The 16,499-nt window shown below is 41.6% G+C and overlaps 1 protein-coding gene across 1 annotated transcript in view; it reads right to left on the bottom strand.

The window, feature by feature from the left end:
• Nucleotides 1-16,499, bottom strand: part of TPGS2 (tubulin polyglutamylase complex subunit 2) — a 54,349-nt gene that overhangs the window by 14,446 nt on the left and 23,404 nt on the right. Inside the window, exons 3-4 of the mRNA XM_044657846.1 lie at nucleotides 7,720-7,807; nucleotides 4,449-4,577 (exon numbers count right to left, since the gene is read on the bottom strand). Of these exons, the coding sequence (XP_044513781.1) occupies nucleotides 4,449-4,577; nucleotides 7,720-7,807 (217 nt within the window). The remainder of the gene's footprint in view (nucleotides 1-4,448; nucleotides 4,578-7,719; nucleotides 7,808-16,499) is intronic.

Genomic DNA, 16,499 nt, shown 5'->3' with positions numbered 1-16,499 from the left:
AAGTTTTTGTTTCACTTGATTCCCACAAAAGCCTTATGACCTAGGTAATCCAAGAATTAGCCCCATTTTGCAGTTGAGCAAACTGATGTTCAGCAAGATTAAGTGACTCGCCCATGTGCTATATAGAGTCAAGAAATGCTTGGGGGAAAATTCAAACTCTAATCTCTTTTGATCCCTTTCTCTACTCTACCATACTTTTGGAAAGGAAAAGAAAAAGAGAGAAAACAAATCAAAAAACCCTCTGTGTGAATCTATATCTTCTAAAGTCTGTGATGGTGATTGAATTCCTTTAGTTAATTCTTTTGTTATTTCTGCATTTAAACAATCAGATTTTCACCTTTAAACTTACTTGGGGGGTTTTCATCAACTTTTCCTATGACTAATAGTAAAACAACTTTTTCTGTACAAGAAAGAAAAGTAGCTGATCTGGCTGGCAAGAGCTGCTTTGGGGTGCTTTTGATAACTGTCTAGATCCCGTATACTAGGACTTCCTTTCAGAAGTGTTCTCCGAGCCCTTTGGTGTGTAAGATGCTGTGTTAAGCATTGGAGAGATGAATACAAGAATCAACCAATCCCCATTCACAAGGATTACATTACATTCTCCTAGAGGGGATGCCGTACAGCACATACAACTAAGTAAATATAAGATCATTTGAAGAGAGAGAGAACACAAAATGACCTGAGAGGTGAGTCCCTGGCCAGGATGGCCATTCCACTTGCCCCTGGGCTCAGTTGCTTCTCTGGCCTACCCTCCCTCCCTGGCATGTGTGTGAGGAGCCCCTTAAGGGTAGCAAATCATCTTATTTTCTTGAATTCATATCCACAGGACTTATCGTGGTTCCTGGCACATAGCGAGCACTTAAGAAAAGGTTTGCTCTGTCCGTCTATCTGTCTGACTTTGTCTATCAAAGATCACTTGCAGGAACCCTTGAAGGACACCACGGATAAGGAGAAAGTCCATTCCAGGCATGGAGGAAAGCTTTACAAGGGCCCAGGAAAAGAAGATGGCATCAGACTCAGGCCACAATGAGTAGGCTAGTTTGGTGGGAATAGAGAGTGTAGGAAGAGGAGTATTGAACAAGCCCAGTACAGGAGGTGGGAGCCTGGTTGTAGGGGCTGCAAAGATGGTCTCCTTGTTGCAAACACGTGATCATAGAGATACCGTACAAACCAAACTGAGGAGTCTCCCCCAGGAGACATGGGGGAGCCACCATGGAGCCACTTTTTTTTTTAAACATTTTTAAACCCTTAACTTCTGTGTATTGTCTCATAGGTGGAAGAGTGGTAAGGGTGGGCAATGGAGGTCAAGTGACTTGCCCAGGGTCACACAGCTGGGAAGTGGCTGAGGCCGGGTTTGAACCTAGGACCTCCTGTCTCTAGGCCTGACTCTCACTCCACTGAGCTACCCAGCTGTCCCTCGGAGCCACTTTTTGAGCAGAGAATGACATGGTTTTAGGAAGCTTATATATGGCAGCTGTATAGACAGTCCAGAGAAGGGGAAAACTGGCATCAGAAGCAAGTGGGAGGCTAGCCCAGTCATCCAGGATAGAAATGCTCGGGGCCTCACAGGAATGCTGGCAACAGACAGGAGAAACGTTCTGAAGGCAGAATGGACGAGCCTCGGCCACTGAGGGGGTGGGGGCCCAGGGGAGTGAGCATGAGCTTAAGGAGCTGGGGGTCTGGGAGGATGGTGATTCCACAGAAAGCAGAACATCTGAAGGAGACTTAGAGGCTGAGCCCCATTTTGGACGCATCACATTTGATATTGATGGGACACTCAGGTGGTGATGCTCTGCAGGCCTCTGCAGGTAGAGCAGCCTTCAGTTCAGGGGTGGAATAAGGCCTGGGATGTGGAGATTTGAGGACATTGGCATGGAGGTGATAGCTTAGGAGAGAAGAAGGGCCAGACAGAGCCTCGGGAACTGCCTGCACTTAGTGGATACAAGACTATCCAGCAGCTCAGACTGCATGGTGGGGTGCTTCCTTGTGCCAAAAGTGGCATAGAGGTGGAAAAGTATGAGGACTGAGAAAAAAGTCACTGGACATACTCGTGAACAGAGCAGTTTGAGGAGTGGCTGGAAGCCAAAGGGCAAAGTCTGAGGGAATGGCAGGGTCAAGTGAATGCAGTTTAGCACTTTATTATTTTTTTTTAAACCCTTGTACTTCGGTGTATTGTCTCATAGGTAGAAGATTGGTAAGGGTGGGCAATGGGGGTCAAGTGACTTGCCCAGGGTCACACAGCTGGGAAGTGGCTGAGGCCGGGTTTGAACCCAGGACCTCCCGTCTCTAGGCCTGACTCTCACTCCACTGAGCTACCCAGCTGCCCCCTGAATGCAGTTTAAAGATGGGGACCTGGGCATTTCTGACAGCTTCAGGGAAAAAGCCAGGAAATGAAATGGGGGAGGGGGAGTGTAGGGCCAGAAAAAATAGGGCATGGGGAGGGTGAGAAGAAATACTTGAAAGGGCAAGCTTCCAAATAACCTGGCAAAGGATGGGAATGTGGGCCACGAAGAGCCATTTCTTCAGTGGTGCCAGTTTTAAGCCAAAGGCCCTATCCATGAAAGGCCACTATCCATGAAAGATTCATCCCATACACCAAGTCTTTCCTCTAGATCTTTTTTTTTTTAAACCCTTAACTTCCGTGTATTGGCTCCTAGGTGGAAGAGTGGTAAAGGTGGGCAATGGGGGTCAAGTGACTTGCCCAGGGTCACACAGCTGGGAAGTGTCTGAGGCCGGATTTGAACCCAGGACCTCCCGTCTCTAGGCCTGACTCTCAATCCACTGAGCTACCCAGCTGCCCCTCCTCTAGATCTTTTAAAATCCTGTGGATACCGGTGTAGTACAAGGATCATCCGTCTGTTCTCTCTCATTCTCTGAACATGGCTGACCTCTTCCTGTCACACATTTGCCTGGTATCTCTAACATCACTTTTCACATATAAGGCACTGGTAATAAGCTACCCTTCTTCAGGGACTGCGGTGTTCTATAATTCACTGCCATCTAGTATCACTGAAGCCATACTAGCATTCAAAAGAATACTTATTTCTGTTTGCAGGTTGGGATGATTAAAAGTACTACTAAGGCTCCCAAATATAATCCATTTTGCTCTTTTCTACCCATCCAACTCTGGGTCCAGCTCACTGTCTCTCTGCAGTGTCTGTCCAAGATATATGAATTGACAGACTAATTCAATGGACTGTCCATTCAAATGCACATCAGAGTCTAGACAATGGGTGTTCTTCAGCTACTTAGTTTTTCCTGTACATTTTCTTAGATCAAACTCTTTTTAGTGGCTGTGGTTCTTATTTAGAATTTTAGAAATGGATGAATGGATAGAGTATCTGGAGTATCTCTTCCCCTAAGGAAAATTCCTTTTCCTTTCAGATTCTGTGATGGGCATCCTCCATGCAGTGGCAAACTATGTTGGGGTACATTTTCTGTGTATTTACTGCCTTTCTTGATTTTTATTACTAAGGGATCATTGAACAGAATTATCTTTATAGATGCATCAAGGAATATGGTAATATTATATGTATAGAAGACATTGTTGTAGGAGAGTCTTCAAACACACATTTTGTCTTTTTCTATAATTAAGGATAGGGATGAGAGATGTGTGGTTAAACCCAAGTTGAGGTTTACTATCGATGGTCAGCACCTTTAAAATTTATAGTCTTAAAGAAGTACTTATTTTTGTTATCAACGTACAACAGATACATAAAGATCTTCTATTCTCTACACCTTTCAATCATGTGATTTTACAGATGTTGTCTTCTGTAGAACAATATTGCAAAAACCTAACTGCCTCCTTCTCACATATTTTATTTTTTAAAAACCCTTTCCTTCTGTCTTAGAATCGATATTGAGTATTGGTTCCAAGGTGGAAGAGCAGTAAGGGTTAGACAGTGGGTGTTAAGTGACTTGCCCAGTGCTCAAGGTCACATAGCTAGGAATTATCTGAGGCCAGATTTAAATCCAGGTCCTTCTGTTTCCAGGCCTGGCTCTCTATCCATTATCCTAGCTGCCCCTCACATATTTTATAAAAGGTCGCTTTGATATACATGCAGATCATTCTCATAATTTTATAGATTTGAAATATTAAATATATAAGAATTTTTTATCAGATTTTTGGGAAAGGTTTTTGCTTATAATTTTTAACCTCTCCACTTCCACCCTGTTTGACTAAAAACACTTTAGAATGCTTTTTTTTTGCACTTAACTTTATTCTAATAATAGTTATGGATTTCATACTTTATCTTCCCTTCTAGATTATAAAATCCTCAAGGGCAAGGATTTACTTCACTTTCATATTTCAACTACTGAGTATGATGCCATGCGTCTAGTGTATACCTAATAATTGTTTATTACACTGAATCAGACGCCCAGTACTGTAATGCATCAGCTACTATCAGTAAAATGAGCAATATGCATTCTAAATTTATTACTTGTACCTTCATCCTCGTCTTCCTCCAAGTCCCCAAGACTTGGTGAATTGGGAAGCAAATAAACGGAGGACTGGTGGAGCTGGTTCAGCTTCATGAGGCTGTTAATCATCAGGCTGCCCAATGGAACAGGATAATCTGTATGAAATTGAGAAAGGAGACTAGGGTAGAGTGGGTCCCTTTGCATGATGACCACTAAGAGGGGAAAAGTTTCTCTCTCCTTGGACAAGCAAAGGCCAGCCATGGTTTCCTCCTTCTGCCCTCTATAGTTTATTCTTTTTTTTTTTCCTTTTTTTTTTTTTAATTTTAAACCCTTAACTTCTGTGTATTGACTTATAGGTGGAAGAGTGGTAAGGGTAGGCAATGAGGGTCAAGTGACTTGCCCAGGGTCACACAGCTGGGAAGTGTCTGAGGCCAGATTTGAACCTAGGACCTCCCATCTCTAGGCCTGGCTCTCAATACACTGAGCTACCCAGCTGCCCCCTTGCCCTCTATAGTTTAGAAAAAGGAAATGTCTTGCTTTTCTTCACACATGACACTCCATCTTCCATCTTTGGGTGTCTCTGCTCTGGTGGTCCCCATGCCATGAATATTCTTCTTTTTTACCCCTGCCTCTAAGAATCCTTTATTTTCTTTAAGTCTTACTTCAAGCACTAGCTTCTCCATGAAACCTTTCTTGCTAGTGTCCTCCTTCACAAATCTACCTTGTATTTATTGTGCATAAATTCTCCATGTGCTTGTATATGGGCCTATTGTCTGCACTAGTAGGATAGAAGCTTCTTGAGAATAGAACTTTTGATTTTTTTTTAACCCTAGCATGATTCAGCATAGGTGCCTAATTACTGCTTATTGATTGATGCTTTAGTGCCAGGGCTAAGAGCCATGTCCTCTGATGAATGCTAAAGAGGAGATGACTGTCATCTTTCATACTGAGGATGCCCACTGCAGCAATCAGAAAAATGCCAGCATGCCAGAGAGAAAAGTCTGAGGCCCAGAGGTGATGAAAATACCCACCTGCATGTGGGATAGCATTGTCCTTTGGCTGTGATACAGTAGTACATACAATTTCCATTATATGATTGTATGGTAAGAATTAAGAGTCAATGAGAAGGGGCAGTTAGGTAGCTCAGTGGCTAGCAAAGTCTAAAGACCCTGGGCAAGTCACTTAATCCTAATTGCTTGGCCCTTATTGTTCTTCTGCCTTGGAACCAATACTTAGTGTTGATTCTAAGACAGAAGGTAAGGGTTTTAAAAAAGAAAAATATCTTTTGCCAGGAAAGACAGGAAGGTTATAATTTCCACTTTAAACGATAGATTAAAAAACAGAACCGGGTTTTCCAGACAAGTCAGTGGGCAGTGATTAGAATAACTAGTTCCTTAGGGAAATGGGGAGCTACTAGCTCCCAAAGCAATCCATTCCATTTTGGGATAATTTTCACTATTAGGAAGCCTTTCTTGACATAACGCATATTTTGCCCCTTCATAATTTTTTTTCTTCCCTGGTTCTCTCCTTTGGGGTTGAATAAAATAAACTCAATTCCTCTTCCAAATGATAACTCTTCAAATTATTAAAGATAGTTACCAGCCCTACCCCTATCCTCTGGGCCCAACCTTTCCCAAGTCTTCTCTTCTCCAAAGCTAAGTAGTCCCATTTCATTCTAATAACACTCAGGTAGGAATGGACTTCAGGACCTCTTCTGGACACCCTGAGTTTATCAGAAGTCCTTTCTAAAGTATGGTACCCAGACCTAAATACAATTCTCTAGATTGTGGCCTGACCCCTCCCCTCCTTCAAGCCATGCCTCTCAATGCTATCTATACAAGATCTCCTTGTTTTGGCTGTCATGTTGCACTGCTGATTTATACTGACTTCATATTGCACTAAAATCCCCAAATCTTTTTTCAGACAAATTTTTGCCGACTGTTCCCTCTCCATCTTCTACTTGTTTATATTCTATATAATCGAATGTAGGACTTTACATTTATTTACCGTTAAATTTCTTCATGTCGAATTCAGCCTAATGTTCTAGCCTGCAAAATCTTTATTTGTGTATAGGGAGATGGAATCCTAACTGTTATCCCTTCCGGCTTTCTGCCATTTGCAAATATGCCTCCTATTCCTTTAAGCAAGTCACTAATAAAACTGTTGGGCAGCTAGGTGGTTAAGTGGATGGAGCACCAGACTTAGAGTTGGGAAGATCTGAGTTTAAATCTAGTCTCAGACACTTACTAGCTGTGTGATCATGGGCATGCTACTTAAAACCTTTTGCCTCAGTATCCTCATCTATAAAATGATCTAGAGAAGGAAATGGCAAACCACTCCAGTATCTACACCAAGAAAACCCCAAAAGGGGTCACAAAGAGATGGACACAAGTGAAACGGCTGAACAACTACAACAAATAAAGCTGTTGAACAGCAGTTCTAAGCACAGGGGCATCGTACTGGATACCTCCATCTAGGGTGGCCTGGAATTAGTAAGGATGCTTTGAGTCTGGCCATTCAAAAAGTTTTTTTTCTAAATTGAATTACCACTATATGACTCATGTATTTCCATTTTTCCCACAAAATAGTATGATGAGATACTTTATCAATCTCTTTGATAATATCTAGGTAAACTATACTTATTGTATTCCCTTGATTTCCCTTGGCAAGTCGTTTAACCTCTTTTCTCTTTTGTAAAATAGGAAAAATACTAATTTCAAAAGGTTATTGGGAAGAAAACAAAGTATATTCCTTAAAATGCTAAATAAATATGAACTGCTGTTTTATTACTCAATTTTTATTCTCTTTCCTCTACAGAAGAGAATGGTTCAGTGGTTTGCATGTTCTTTTCCAGCTCATTTTACAGATAAGGAAACTGAGGCCAGCAAGATTAAGTGACTTGTCCAGTCTCACATAGATAGTGTCTGAGGGCAGATTGGAACTCTGAGAGATGTCTTACTTCCTGCCCAGCACTTTATACACTACTTCACATAGGTTCCCCTTTGAAACACATAGATGAGCCAATTATATCTAAGTCTACTAAGGTTGCTTAAGGATTTCAGTCCTTTGATTGACTCCTGCTTTCTATCATGTTAACAAAATCCATAAATAGCTGCTGGCTTTCCGAGCAGGAAGAAGTTTATATTAAGCACTGACTGGATTTTATGGAAGCCACTGTGGTTTCTACCATAGCTGGGAGACAACCGAGCCTTTTGGATATTACATTACAAAGAAACATTTCAAGGAGACCAACAATGCAGGTGTGGGCAAGAAGAAGTGGTAGGGAAGTGAACTTACTATCTAGTTTCACATTCCACAGCATATGGAAGCCATTTGTCATCAGGTAAAAATTCCTCAAATCATCAGGCAGGATACAATCATTTTCCTGTAATTGTAAATCACCTGAGCATTAGGATAGGACTAGTTAAGAGGGTGGGAGAAGAAGAAAAGAATAAAATGGTTGTGCTTTAAACCAAAAGATTATACACCAAGTAGGAATGTTTGCCAGCCCCTGCCCTGAAACCAAATGCAAACTGTCAAATACCCCCTGTGTTATTTAAAATTACTGGAGTTCTATTTGGAAGTATTGAGCCTCAAGATATGTAGTGTTTGACAAACTTCCTGTGGACATGTGGGGGACCTTGGAACTACATTTCCCGTGGTCCAACGGGTTTCCTGTTTTAGATGACGTCTTCAAGGTGAGGGATGGCTTTAAATATTGAGAAGTGGCTTTGGACTTGCTCTTTGCTACCTGAGCGGGCTTGCTGGCATATGAGACAGACAAGATGGAAGGAGATAGGTACTGGTGGGTCGATTTATCTCCATCAGCATGGCTTTAATTAAAATACTATTTTCCCTTATAATATCAGCCTTCATCATTTTTAAAAATAACAGTTTGGCAACCTCAAAAGAGCCAGATATGGCTTGAGAGCCATACGTTGCTGACCCCTGGATTATAGGATCCTTTATACCTTTAACATTCTGTGCTTCTATGCCTCCTAGTGGGATCACCCAGTAATATGTGCAAAGTTCATTCTTCCTGTCAAGTTCTAGCTTCAATGATGGATTCATTTGTAAGAAATAAAATTAATTTTACTCCTTACACCTTGTAGTTGGGATACAAACACTGAGATGCCTTAGGTGAGATGCCATTGCCATGTGTGTGACCAGAAGGAGGCAGCCACTTAATGGAACTGAAAGGTGAAGATTTTTCTTCTGGCTTTGAGGATCTATCTCTCCCCCAAAGTGTAGACACCTCCACCCCTGACACAAGATTTAGGATTTTGATGGGGAGAGTAAAGTCTTTTCATGGGGCATGTTAGCCCACTGGCATCTTAGTTGAGAATTTGGTAACTAGTGAATTTGAGTCCCACCCTTGGACTTAGTTTTTAAAGAGAACATTAGAAGATCTTTAGAGATGGATGATGGCCTTTCAGAGCAGCCTTTCTCTAGGAAAACTTCAGACAGCAGAAATCAATAGGCAGCACCAGAGTGGCCATGGAGTTCCAGGAATGGGAACCAATGACTCCAGGAGAGGAGAGATTTGTGTGGCTCCACAGACATCAGCAGTCAAAGGCATGAAAAAATGACAAGAACTTTTGTACTAAGCTTCTTGGAAGAGGAGGGGGAGTTCATGACTTGCTTATGAGAAGTGGGACCATGAAACAGAAAGGAACATAGTTATGCAGTGGAGAAGCAAACCCTGGTTCCTGGCCCTCTAGGACTAGTATGGGTTAGAGAGGCTGTTCAGCTTCAGAGGACAGCTAAATGTCTGAAAGACTGTAGAGGTTAAAGCGAAAGCGATAATAAATTGACTAGAGGGGACTATAATGTTTACCTTACTGCAGTGAGGTCAGATATGGGATTAGATAGATCAAACTGTTTTAGATTCAGTCAAAATAGTTTTATGATTTTCTCTTGTTCCATGAACTGGAGGGAAGGAGAAAGATGGAAGGGTTGGTGTTTGGCAAGTCAGGATTAGTGACAGGACTAGGGAACAAAGTATTTAAAGGTAGAGTACAGAAGAGAATTAAGCTGGTTTATCAATGGTGTGAAATAAATGAGATGAGTGTAGCCTTTGCAGATGTGTTAGCCTACTCTGAGAGGTGGAGAAAAAAGAGGCCATGATTAAAATAAGGAAAATTGTTATGAATATTAAGGCTTAGAGAAAAATTGAATGATAAATGGTTATGATAAAAGAATGTCAAAGTTTGCATTTCAAGAAGTGGAACCCTTGTAGGTGATGCTAAAATCAAAAGTTAAGCCTATCTTTATGTGCAGTTAAGGTGAAGTAGAGAAGTAGCTGACGAAACAGGAAGTAAGAGTAGGGAGTATAAATATGTCAAAGTGCTCCAGTAAAAGAACAGTGGGGAGTTAAGGCCATGAATCAGGCTCTAAACTCACCAAGAAAGGAAGGAGAATTATTCTACAGGTCAATAGATAACCACCACCAGGATCTAGATTGGGGGATGAATTTGGATAGACTGACCTCAAAGAAGGAAAGAATTCTCACAAAAGTAGTAGAGGGAGGGGGCAGCTGGGTAGCTCAGTGGAGTGAGAGTCAGGCCTAGAGACAGGAGGTCCTAGGTTCAAACCCGGCCTCAGCCACTTCCCAGCTATGTGACCCTGGGCAAGTCACTTGACCCCCATTGCCCACCCTTACCAATCTTCCACCTATGAGACAATACACCGAAGTACAAGGGTTAAAAAAAATTTTTTTTTAAAATTAAAAAAAAATTAAGAAAAAAAAAAGTAGTAGAGGGAGAATGATGGGCAACCGGCATGCCAGGGGATATGGAAACATGGCCAGTCAAGGATAGCAAGGAAAGCAGTATCATCAGGAAGGAGTTTTGTCCCAGTGAATGTCAGAAGAGTGAGAAAGGAAGAAGTCTTAAGATGAGAGGTAATTTAATTGTATTCCAGAAGGTATTCCAGAAGGCAGAGTTGAAGGAGAAAAGTTTTCTCTTTCATTATCTCATGGACAATCCTTTTGCTACTTCAAGTGAAAAGGCTCACCAAAATAGATGAAGTGAACTACTATTTATCCTCACATAACTTATGGGCAAGAGACATATTTGGAGTAAAAGCTCAAAGAAAATTGGCTAGAAAGAACAAAAAGATGAGATGAGAGAGGTATAATCAAATGATAAGGAACAGGAGACTCTAGTCCAAGGGAAATAGCAAAAAGATGAAAAGGCATTCCTAGGAAACTAAACCACCAGAGAAGTGAGGAGTCTTGTATAGCACTTACCTCCTGATCCCAGGTGGTTCCCTTTCCAGAAATTCCTTTGCTATTCAGCCACTGACTTTCCTCCTGCTGCCATCTGTGGTTCACCTGCTCATAAGACTCATGTTTGTTTTTCCCTTGGTTGGGACCATAAAGAAAAATGAAGTAGGAAATTTGGAGTTGTTATGTGGGAGAGTCACTTGACTTTTTCTGCTTGGCCACCCAAAGTAGCAATAAGTGGAAATTCCAGGGACTAATTTTAGTTTGATGTCAGGTAAAACTTAGTAATTACAATAATCTCTCCAAAAATAGAACTGGCTGTTTCAGATCAAGAATGGAATTAGCTATTTCAGAAAGCAGCGGGACCCCTCTTAGTAGACATTTCTCAGAGATGAGGTAGAAGGGATTCTTGTTCCAATATGGGTGGGACCAAATGGTCCAAGGCTCCTTCCCTCTGAAATTCCCTCTGCAATTCTATTAGAGGACAAAGAATCATCAGAGTTGAGGGATCCCAGACTAGAAATACAGGAAACATTTTAAAAATCCATGTGTATGTATTTCTTACTTCCAGCTCAGCATAAAAGAGCATGGCATAGGGAAAGAGAACTGTCCTGAGAAGCAAGAAGACAAAGTTTCAAATACTGCCTCCGACATATATATGTGTATGTATAAATGTATATATGTGTATACTAGCTGTTTACTTAATCTTTCCTGTGCCCTAGGCAACTCTTCAAAATTATAAATTATTAACTTTCCTCACTAATGATATCACAGGTCTGGACTGAAACCCCCCACCCCCAAAAAACATTTTTAAAAAGAACCTGGTATCAACAGGGAAATGGAATCTCTATCTCCTTCCCTGGATCCACTGGGCATGGTTAAAGAAGCAAAAGAAAGACAACCCCATTTATGCCTAATCTCTTCACCTGTTGAAATCTGATAAGCAACAATGGCTATTTTTTATGGAAAGTTTATCCAAAGTCATTATGCCAACTCTGTGTGCAGACTTGTAGGGTACAATGTGGGAGATGCACTGGGATTAGTTAGGGTTCTAATCTCAGCTCTTCCATTAATCAATGTAACCTGTCATAAAGAACCCCAGGATTTTTCGAAGACCTTGATTCAATCTTGGGGACACACTAATCTCTCTTTGGCTTATGCCTTCATGTAGGATTTTCCATAGTAGCATCAGAAGGTGAATTATTCCCACCCTCACCCTCCTGACCAGTGTTTCACCTGGCATTGTCAGAATATACAAATCATATCTAAATTTCTATCCATGTGGGTAAAAAGACTCAGCTTGTGGACACTTTATTAGAAAGAAGGCAAAAAAAACAAAGAAGAGAAGCCTGTTCAATCAAAACACTGCCTTTTCCCTCACCCAGTCTCACCTCCCCACTAGGTATTAATAGTTCTTCAAATTCACAGTTGTACTCTAGGGCTAATATTTCTCAAGAAGGAAAATAACTTGAGGCAGGCCAATAGATGACCCTACATCCTCTTTCTCTCCTAGGGACTTCTGCAGTTCTCTAGATACTCATAGTATTAGCATAAGCATTCATACTCAACTAGAAGGGAATATTTCACTTGGTGTTAAGAAATCAACACCCAACTTTCCTGTGAGTGCCCCCCCCTCTTCTCTTGGGACCTATACAGGCTTAAAGACATATAACTCTTTCCCAAGAATCCCTGTAAATTTTCCCAAAGGAGAATTCTGCATTTGGGGTCACTACAGAAACAACTCTCCCTTTGGATCTGTACTATTCAAATAGTCCATGGTAGAAGTAGAGAGCAACGTCCAGATTGATTCCTCTGAATCTCAGCTCTGTTTTTTGCTACTTCTCAACTTGTGGTCCTGTAGTCATGCTTCTCCTTTGCAGAAGACTGGGTCCAAGAACCCCCACTGCTCCGACAGAAGGCTGGGTGTCACCCCCATCACTGTTTCTATCTCTTAGACCGTGATTTCTTCCTCTCCTGGAAAACTCCCATTCAGAGAAGTTTGGCCACTACCTCTCTCTAGCTTATTTCTGAGTCTTCAAGGACTCTTAGGAGAGAACTGCTTAGACCAGCAAATTCTTCCTTCCCAGGGACTCAGCCTCTGGTTTGGGGGCTTGTTTAGCTCTTTCCCCATCAAGTCCTCTTGCAGATGTCTCTTGCTCTGTCAGCCAGAACTTGAGAAGGCTACTTAGATCTAGAATGTTTAGGTCCATTCATCATTTTCAATGAGATAAAAATGGCTTGCCAAGTCATAATAGTCAGCATTTATATAGCTAAAGTTTGCAAAGTGTTTGTACTGTACCGTTTGGTCTCAAAAAAAAAAACCCTGAGAGGTAGGTAGGGGCTGAGTCCTTCCCTCACCCAGGTGATAGGACCAAAGTTCCAAGGAAGATGTTCGTGTACCCAGGGCATATAACCAAAGGTTTCATCTTTCTATTTCATCAGTCCTGACCAGAACCTCTCCTGATCGTGTATATTCTGCATTATTAAAACACAACTTCTAGGGAATGGGTGAGGATAGAGGTAGGGTCAAATTACTTATCAATAAAATGAGAGCGTTAAAAGACAATGTCAAATTTCAAAATTTATGATTCTCTGACCCTGTTAGACATTGAAGGGAAATGGAAAACTTGGGGTCCATTCATAAGGAAAGATACAAAGAATGTAATCCACAGGTCCCCTAATTTTGGGGATTTTAAAGCTATAGGGCCAGCAAAGATAATAGTACAAGGAAGTGAAGTGTTATATTTTGATAATTATGGAATTTAAGGGATGCAAATCAAGAGATGGTCTTTTGAAGATATAGTAAATGACATCTAACACCAGAGAGTGCTGTGGACATCAGCCAGCTTTGGCAATCACACCTTGTTTCTGCCCTCTGTATGGGTGAGGCTGGATTTTTCTTTTCTTTTTTTTTTTTAACCCCTCCCTTCCATCTTAGAATCGATACCAAGGATTGGTTTCAAGGCAAAAGAGCAATAAGGGCTAGGCAATGGGGGTTAAGTGACTTGCTCAGGATCACACAGCTAGGAAGTATGTGAGGTCAGATTTGAACCTAGGACCTCCCATCTCTAGACCTGGCTCTCAATCCACTGAGCCAGCCAGCTGTCCCCTTTCTTTGATGGTAAGTTGTATGCTGGCATCTCTTCTTCATTTCACTCACTTCAGATGTTGCTATCTATTAGGTGCTCCCTTCAACTCTGGCTCTTGTATGTGGCTCATTTAAACTACTCTCCTGTCCTATTTTATGAAAATATTTTACCCAAGAGGTAACAATCATAGATATGGGACTACCAGAACAATAGCAGAGCACATAAAGAACTGCATTTTTTGTTCAAACTGCACCCCAACCCGCTACACAGGGAAGCATCTCATGCCTTTCAGCTTCCGGCTATTATTAAGGTGTGGGTCACAGGACGGCCGGAATTAGTATCTTTTCATAAATAGTCTGGATCCTAATGACATTGAAATTTTTTTTCTGGATACATGTAGTTAATTCATGGCCCGCTTAGACAGCACCATCCAAACTTGGGGGGCCTCTCCCGTTTGCAGCTACATAGGGCAATGGCACCAGGATGAAGGTCAGCTCCAAGCATTCGGGTATGGCCATTTCTCGGGTCCTAAAACTGTGCCAAGCATGAGCTTGTCCCTGAAAACTTCCCATCACTCTTTCCCCATAGCACAGACTGACCTACTCACAATGGCAGGGAGGCCTGGCAGGGTTCCCCAAGGTCCTTCTTTTTCTCCTTCCAAATGCACGCCACTGTCCTTTGCCTCTTCCACTTCCACGTACAACAAATGTCCAGAAGTAAATCAGTGAAATGGAACTATGCCAGTGTCAAGAGACTTGCAGAGAGGCTCGATTGGCCTGATTCAAAGAAATGAATACATTGCTTTTCCCTTCTGTAACTTAAAATGTTTTAAGGTTCTCTTGAGTCTTTGGTTCTCCTCACCCTATGAAGTTTCAAAGATGCTAAATCCAGAGGCCTCTCCCACATCCCTGTACTAGCCTTTTTGTTTTCCTTCTTACTTACAAGCTTAACTGGATCTTAAGATTTGCTCTGAGCTTCCAACAAATTCTTATTTTTCAGTGGCGCCTGACTATTCATGACCCTTGGCAGACACTGGAGAGGTTTGCCATGTCCTTCTCTGGATCATTTTACAGATGAGGAAACTGAGGCAGTCCCACAGATAGGAAATGGGTCTTCCTGACTCCAGGACCGGCACTCTATCTACTGCACCACCTAATGGTCCCTTCCAACATTGGAATGATGTATTCCAACACAGAGATTACACACAGATAATGCATGAAGTAGTAGGTTCTTTTTGGCCAATCAAAATGAGCATTCGAAATATCTGACTCCAATGAAAATGGGGGCAAAAATCTTGGCCATCAGTAATCAATTCTGGGCTGCTGACTCTATTCTATGAGGTGGGCAGGAGAGCCCACCATACAGCTAAAGGTCCATAGCCAGGCTAGAGTATTTTGGCCAATACTGCCATCTAGTGGTAATCGTAGGAAAAGTCCCCCTTTGCCTTTCAAAAATGATTCCATTCTCTTGATTCAACACAGGAGCAATGCGTACCCCAGCTCTTCTGCTGGCACTTTTTCCAGAAGAATCCATAATGCATTATGTGCTTGTTACAAAGTTGTCTGAGGAAATATTTGCCATAAGTTCCTTCTCTATCCATGGCAGGGCCAAAGACAATAAGGAAATATGAACCCCATTCCCACAAATTCCATCGCATCATGGGATGAAGGATATGGAGGGCCAGGCCTAGAGAAGGGAGGTCCTAGGTTCAAATCTGACTTCAGACACTTCCTAGCTGTGTGACCCTGGGTAAATCACTTAACCCTCATTGTCTAGCCCTTGCCACTCTTCTGCCTTGGAACCAATACATAGTATTGATTCTAAGATGGAAGGTGAGGGTTTAAAAAAAATAAGGCTTGGTGGGAAAGAGGCATGCTTTCTTGTGTATTAGGACAAGAGATGGGATGTGTTTATGATTAAGAACCTGTGTGACCTTGGGAAAGTCATATAACATTTATGAACTTTAGCTCTAAATCCATCAACAACCAGGATGCTCTAACCCAGAGGTGTTTAAAATGGTTTATGGTAGGCACATGTGCCATGTAGATTATAAAAATTCCAAACAAACTTGCCTCATAAGCTAAGATTTAAGGGGGGGGGGGAATGGAATCCTGGCTTTAGTCATGTCAGTCAGTTTGTGTCTTAGCTTCACCATCACAAATTAAACTACAAATTCTCTTATCCTGGCGGGGTTGGGAAGTTCAGCTAATCAAAAACCACTATAAAATGTCACTAAAATGGTTAATAAAAATAAAGCTCTCCTATTCAAGGATGCTGCAAGAATTAATAAGTGGATGCTTTCACAGACTTGGGAAGATAAAGAGCTTGGAGGAGATATTAGACATTACTAACTATTGCCATTACAAATGGAAAGGCAGTAGGCAGGGAACCCATGAATCATGTAATTGTACAAAATAAAGCAGATTGAAATCCTTTTCTGAAGAATAAAATGAAGGGAAATGTATTAAAGTAGAAAGAGAAACTGGTCACCTTTTCCTCCAACTTCTAAGCACCCCATCAGTCACCTAGTCATTGAATGTTTCAAATTTTAACCATCTCCTCCCAATAACTGATTGTGTACAATTTCATTTTTCCTCCTCTCTTCAATAATGGTTTTCCCAGAAGCCTGCCTTTACCCATTGGGGAGTTCTCTCTGTGGAAAACATATATGGACTCTTTCTGAACCTCTGTTCTTTGTCATAATGTGACCTCTCTGCCTTGGTGTGACCTCACAAGGGAACTGATTCTCTCTCCAACTAACA

This window comes from Gracilinanus agilis, chromosome 1, assembly GCF_016433145.1.
Source record: "Gracilinanus agilis isolate LMUSP501 chromosome 1, AgileGrace, whole genome shotgun sequence".
NCBI classification, from domain to species: Eukaryota; Metazoa; Chordata; class Mammalia; order Didelphimorphia; family Didelphidae; genus Gracilinanus; species Gracilinanus agilis.
Note: the sequence above shows the minus strand (reverse complement) of the source record. Positions and strands in the feature narration are given on the sequence as shown.